The sequence below is a fragment of the Propithecus coquereli genome, unplaced genomic scaffold, assembly GCF_000956105.1.
Source record: "Propithecus coquereli isolate 6110/MARCELLA unplaced genomic scaffold, Pcoq_1.0 Scaffold215, whole genome shotgun sequence".
NCBI lineage: Eukaryota > Metazoa > Chordata > Mammalia > Primates > Indriidae > Propithecus > Propithecus coquereli.
The window spans coordinates 2,599,929-2,606,742 of record NW_012146634.1 but is presented as its reverse complement, the minus strand read 5'-3'; the positions used below and the strand labels follow the sequence as shown (position 1 = coordinate 2,606,742).

Genomic DNA, 6,814 nt, shown 5'->3' with positions numbered 1-6,814 from the left:
AAGAGTTTGAGACTAACCTGGGCAACATAGCAAGACCCCATCTGCACAAAAAATATTTAAAAAAATAGCCGGACATGGTGGCACATGCCTGTAGTCCCAGCTACTTGGGAGGCTGAGACAAGAGGATCACTTGAGCCAAGGAGTTTGAGGCTACAGTGAGCTACGATTGCGCCACTGCACTCCAGCCTGGCAACAAAGCAAGACCCTATCTTTAAAGAGAGAAAGAGAGAGAGAGAGAGAGAGAGAGAGAGAGAGAGAGAGAAAGAGAGAGAGAGAAGGTTTCATAAAGAATTAATTTATCACAAAATAATATTATATACCCCTATGTGTACTCTCTTATAAAACCTCATTCTATCTAACTTTAGGAATTTTTTTTTTAGCAGCTTAAAATAACATGTATTGGCCGGGTGCGGTGGCTCACGCCTGCAATCCTAGCTCTCTGGGAGGCCGAGGCGGGCGGATTGTTTGAGCTCAGGAGTTTGAAACCAGCCTGAGCAAGAGCGAGACCCTGTCTCTACTAAAAAGAGAAAGAAATTAATTGGACAACTAAAAATACATAGAAAAGATTAGCCGGGCATGGTGGCGCATGCCTGTAGTCCCAGCTACTCGGGAGGCTGAGGCAGGAGGATCGCTTGAGCCCAGGAGTTTGAGGTTGCTGTGAGCTAGGATGACGCCACGGCACTCTAGCCAGGGCAACACCGTGAGACTCTGTCTCAAAAAAAAAAAAAAATAACATGTATTTGTTATCTCACAGTTTCTTTTGGTGTCAGGAGTCTGGGTTCAGCTTAACTGGGTGCTCTGCTCAGAGTCTCACAAGACTGCAGTCAAGGTGCTGGCTGGGCTGTGTTTCTTTGTGTGGCTCAGGATCCTCTTCCAAGCTTATGTGGTTTTTGGCAGAATTTCTTGAGGGTACAGGACTGAGGGTCCCATTTTCCTGTTAACAGTCAGCCAGGAGCAGCCCTCAGCTCCTGGAGGGCCCTGAAGTTCCCTGCCACGTGGCCGTCTCAGAGGCAGTTCACAGCATGGCAGCTTGCTTCCTCACGGCCGGCAGGAGACTCTCTTCTAACTTTAGGAAATTAAATATGGCAGAACATTAAAGCTGACAATCTGGGAAATACCACAAGTAATGTTTTCTCAGTATTATTATATCACCATCTTAGCAATTCCTTTATGGAGTTGAATTACTTAGTAGATGACAAGTACATTTTTATATATGCAGTGTGTATGAATTATTTAGAGATAGGTGGGCAATGTTTTAGTGGAGTTTTAAATTAGGAAATTATAAAATTGTGTTAACCTATTTTTGTCTCATTCTAATAGGATTATTCAAGACAGAAGTGTAGCCATTTTCAACAAGGATCAACGATCAAAATTGTTCTTTTTAAAAAGGGGTTTCCAAGTTAAACATGAAAGGAAAATACTGGAATTGTGTGGATTCCGACAGGATAAAGAATACAGCATTTCACAGTTACTTGTAATGGAACCTTTGTAAGATTCATCACTTTTCATGCACCCAACTGGGAACATGGATGTTGGTTTTTCTCGTTCTGCTGTTCAGACACTGTCAAGAAGCCACTGCAAAAACATCAAACAAAAAATTTCTCAGTGGGAAGGAAGGGCTAATGGTGTATCTAATCCAGAAAAATGGCATCCAAAGGACTTTGGAGTGAGATATAACTGTCACCAAGAGATTCTTCCTAAGAACAATCCTCTTGCTGAGGGAAAGAGCAAAAAGTTCGATGTAACCAGCTCTCAAAATGTGGGTCTAGGTATAAATGAAAATGCCAAAAGCTGTGATCAAAATGAGGATGAAAGTGAGAAACATAAATATGATGATACATGCTTCTTTAAAAATAAATCAGAATCCAATTGGGTGTGTTCTCGGGTCAAAGAAATTGAAAGTTGTAAAGAAGTTATTTTAGATCCAGAGACTTCATTACCTCCAGGAAACTTCTATACCTCACAAATATTGTGGAAGAAAGTAGAAGCACTTCCCCCAGAAAAAGTCTTAAATTTGGCTTTAGAACATTGTGACTCTTCAGAAAAAGAACTGAATTTCAGAGTTCTGGATAGTTCGTATGGAATTACTAAGAGCTTAGAAAATATTTACTCTGAACCTGAGGGGCAAGAATGTGGAGTTTCTATAAATCCTTTGCCAAAACCTCGTAGGACATTCAGATATTTATCTGAATCTGGTGTTACGCCATATAAAGAAAGAAACTGTGACAAAAGATACTGTGAAAATAATTTTTGTGCAGAATCTTCTTTGGCTTCTTCTCAGGAACCTGAACCGAAGAAATATGGTGGAAAAATTAGAGGAAGATCTAAGAGGTATGTTTTAGCTTATAAGTATTTTCCTTACAACATTATTGAGCTTCTATTTCCTTTCAAACCAACTTCCATTCCCCAGCTTAGGTTGCAGCCCTAATTTGAACATACAAATGTTGATTAATATGGAAAGAAAATAAAAAGAAGAGGAAAAAGTAGAGGTATAGGTAATACTTAAGACAATCTACCGACAAGAGCATCAGAAAATCTTCCATTTTATATCTTTAAGAACCTGTAGGGAAGCAAGTACATTCTTGCACTTCAATTAGGGCATGCTGGCCTTAGCCCCACTTTTCATTAGGGAGTGCACTTAATAAAGGAACCCAGTGAAGAACATGAATGTGATTGGCTAAAAGTCTTGAATTTTCTCGTGGTGTATGTAGGGCATCAACCTAGTTTATTATCCTTACATCTCTGATAAAACTCCTTTGTAATTTGCACGCAAGTCCCTAACTTAGATTTCTGTCTACCATACCAATTTAAAGAAGATTAGAGTTTAGAAAGATATAACTTTAAAGTGTATCTCCTTTCTTAAGGAAATCCTTTGAATTTGAGGATATTCAGCACTTTCGAAGTCAGAACTCACAGAAGATTCATGAAGAACTTGGAAGAAATTCTGGTTCAGCACTTTATTACACACAGTCTGAGGACAACATCTATGAGGATATCATATGTAGGTGCCCACAACTTTGCAATTAAATTTAATGATTATGTATTTGCTAAAGCCCTTAATTGTAGAATGACATTTTCTTTTACAATCAAGCATATCTTGCTCTAGGTTTTTCTTTTTAATATGGAAACCTTTGGTATATAAATTATTTTATTCTCTAATGAATTTTGCAACTAGTGTAATGGAGTGCTCAGTTCAGAAGTGGATGTTTATAGTATAGTATTTTGAGAATTCGTTTAGCTCTGTTAGACACCTATGTGGTTTAACAGCTTAAAGTGCTATTGGTAGAATAAGAAAGGTGAATGTGGTCAGTTTTTTATTCCTTTTGCTAGCTATGGTTACTTTTCCATTTAATTATATTTCTCTAAACATTTTTAAAACTATTTTCAAGATCCCACCAAAGAAAATCCATATGAAGATATTCCAGTGCAGCCTTTACCCATGTGGAGATCTCCTTCAGCATGGAAGCTACCACCCACTAAAAGTACTTTCAAGGCACCCAAGGTATAACCAGAGAATTATTATAATTGAGGAAAACATTAGAATCTTGTTTATGATCTTTACAAAAAGGTTAAAATGGTTTAACTGACACCAAAACATAAGAGGCACTGAAGTGTAGATTTTATTGTTGGTGGTGGGTTTTTTTGGGGGGCAGCACACAGCTTTTCGTTTTGTTTTGTTATTGTTTTTGTTGTTTTAGCACTTCAAAAAATTTGAATATGAGTGCCTTTAGACAACCATGAACTTTTCGGTTCACTATAGTTCCCACTGGTCCCTATTAGTTAGTTTCACATCAACCTATGACTTAAATTACCTACCTGGTTCCTGAAAGCAAAGGCTTGATTAATGAAGACTCAATGAGCTGTTGTATTTGGGAAATTGATTACATTGTAGTAGAAGAATTTTGGATTAGAAACCTGAGAAACAACTTCTTTACAATTGGTGAAAAAGAAATTATGGCATCCTCATTTGAGACAACTTTAAAGGAAAGAGAAATATTTTTCTGAGATAGCTTTGACTTTGTAGGAGAACACAGACAGTAACTAGATGATCTTACCCTTTACCAGTACATCTTCTCTTGTTTTAGCTTCCTCCCAAACCTCAGTTCCTTCACCGTAAGACTATGGAAGTGAAAAACTCACAGGCTTATTTACGGTCAAAGCTCACGAAAGATACCACTTTGCCTGTCACTTTAACTGAATGGAAGCTTTTCCGAGCTGATGAAGTTGCAAACAGGAAAAGGAAAAATCTTCCAAGGGTAAGGATTCCAGTACACTAAAATGAATAATAAGTTAGAGGGAACCTACTGGAATTAGGAGACATGGAAGGCACCCTTAAGTTTTACATTTTTACTCATGCAAGAAAAATACCTGAATGGCTTTTGCCAGAGTTTCTTTATGGATTTGGAAAGTTGATGTTAGGTGGAGGACTTTGTTTCGGTTACCTTAGCTCTCATTAAAATCAGCTGCCTGTTTCAAGGAAGCACCAGAATCTTAGATAAAAAAGCATTCTACCAAGCTGACTTCATTGTTGTTTCTAATTCATTCATTTATATAAAATTGCCAGAGTGAGTTCAGTTTTGTTCCTGAGTTAACAGATTTTCAGTAATGACAAAGTATATGTCATTAATTTGGGGCAAAAATTTACATTCAGTGAAAGAAAAAATGAAATCTATTACTTGGGAATAGACATTATCAGCAACCATACTACGTAAATGACTTCTCCCTTAAGGGAGAAAAGGCAGTAAGTCTGTAAATTATCTCAACTAGAACCATTTTAACCAAAATGAAGAAACTGAGATTACCTGTAGGCAGACATATTTTCTTTTAGGAGATGCACTTAAGAAATTACATGAAAATATTTTTAAGCTCTGTACATTACTTTGTTCTTCTGTTAATGCAGGGTGTTTTCAGCATTGGCAAAATAATGTGCTGATACTATGCAGTAATAAAGAAATCAGATCCTTTAAATATTATTCCTTTCCTTAATCCCATCTGAATTAGCTATATATATTCATTTAACACACAATTTTTATACCTGATTTTAACATTAAACAAAAGTCACAGCTATTTCTTGGTTTACTAACTGTTGATTGGTTCCTTGGGAAATACTCTGTTCCACAATTACTTTAATTCTTATGATTTGTTTCCTGCCCACTTCCTCTTTAATATGTGAAAAGTTAAAGACACAGGTTTTAAAAAGTACTAAGCTGATCTCCTCGGTGAAAAATAATCTTTAACTGTTTATTCTCCTGTGTATGGTGAGGAATATATAAAAAACAGAAACTTAAAGAACTGCCAGGCATCCTGCAGTAGCTCTCTCCTTGGGGAGAGAGATCATGTTAGCACAACAAAGCAGCCTTCCACATGGCCCAGAAATAACGAATCATGTGCTCATAGGGAGAAGAATGCAGACACTTAAGGGATTGCATTTAAAATGTGGTTCTTAGAATAGCATTAACAAATATTTAGGAATTATGGGTTGTAGAGTTTAATGAGACTGGAAGAAGTTTTACAGTGCTTTTGATTTCATGCATCAGTATTTTATGTACTGTGGATCTTGAGTACTCAAAGCTTGTTCTCTTTCTGATTATGGTGATAGGATCCAACTTTTCCTTTTCTAATATTTTCCTAAAGGTTTTTGGAGAAATGAGGAGAAAAATAATGATGATGAACTCTTGATTGTCAGGCAGGAGCAGGCTGTTAGTACTTCTACCTGTGATCCTCCTTGGATTAAATCTTTTTATGATATCCCATAGGCAATACAAATTTTGGCTTTGGAGTATCTTCAGGAACAACATTCCATAGGAAAAGCAGTTTTCATTTCTTTCACTTTTGATGGCTTCAGCTATCCCTGGAAGGGAAACCGCTTCAATTCATAGTTTGAAAATCACTGATCTAGTCCATGTGCCTCTTCACGCTTCCATCCTTGCTGTGGAAGCCTGTGTGGCATTGTTTGCTAGAGGACATTTCCTAGTATCTATACTGTTTGTGTCAAGTGCATACAGCAGTGTGGTTTCTGCCATTTCTTAGGATGAATATTCTACAATATATTCTGCAACTAGAAGGTAAATATAGCTAGCTTATAACTGAAATTTAAATGTATCACTTTGCCTCATATTTTTAGAACAGTTCCCTCTCCTTTATAATACTTTTGATTATGCTTTTCAAATGCACAGTAATAATTATGCTATTTTGGGTCATTATATACCTCAAATATATATTTATTCCCCATAGATCTTTCCTATGACCCGTAACAACACCTTTTCATTTTGGATTCTCTTGTTTTTTATAATGGTAATATTTAAGAACATTGGCAATATTTCTCTTGAATGGCAGCTACAAAAATCTTTAAGAGAACAAACTCATCCAAAAATATGGGAATAATCTGCGTATTGGAAACACATATTTCTCACTTTTTTTTTTTTTTTTTTTGCGCTGGACTGATTGACTGCCTATTGATTGCCAGGATTGCTAGAGAAACTAGGACAAAAGAGAAAACAAGAACATTTTTCTTAAGCTACTTTGTTGGTTGTTATCTTGTATAATGTTTTTAACGTTTGTAATTCTAGTCATTAAGTATGTTAAATCAGGATTAATACTTAAGAAAAGCTTGGAATTTTAAGATAGAAAGAAAAGTATACATGGAAAAACTAATCAATTCCTCCTTTTAAAAGTGTCCATCAGCTCTAATTCTTTCTTCTTTTTTACCCCAGTCCGTGTCTGTCTGTCTGTTGGTCTCTCTCACTCTCTCTCTCTCTCTCACACACACACACACATACACACACACACACACACACACACACACACACACACA

General features: G+C 36.6%; 1 protein-coding gene across 1 annotated transcript in view; it reads left to right on the top strand.

The window, feature by feature from the left end:
* Window positions 1-1,525: 1,525 nt before the first annotated feature.
* The window catches only part of DENND2C (DENN/MADD domain containing 2C), a 34,309-nt gene continuing 29,020 nt past the window's right edge, over window positions 1,526-6,814 (top strand). The window contains 4 exon segments of the mRNA XM_012644609.1: window positions 1,526-2,331; window positions 2,865-3,001; window positions 3,390-3,502; window positions 4,086-4,256. Of these exon segments, the coding sequence (XP_012500063.1) occupies window positions 1,526-2,331; window positions 2,865-3,001; window positions 3,390-3,502; window positions 4,086-4,256 (1,227 nt within the window).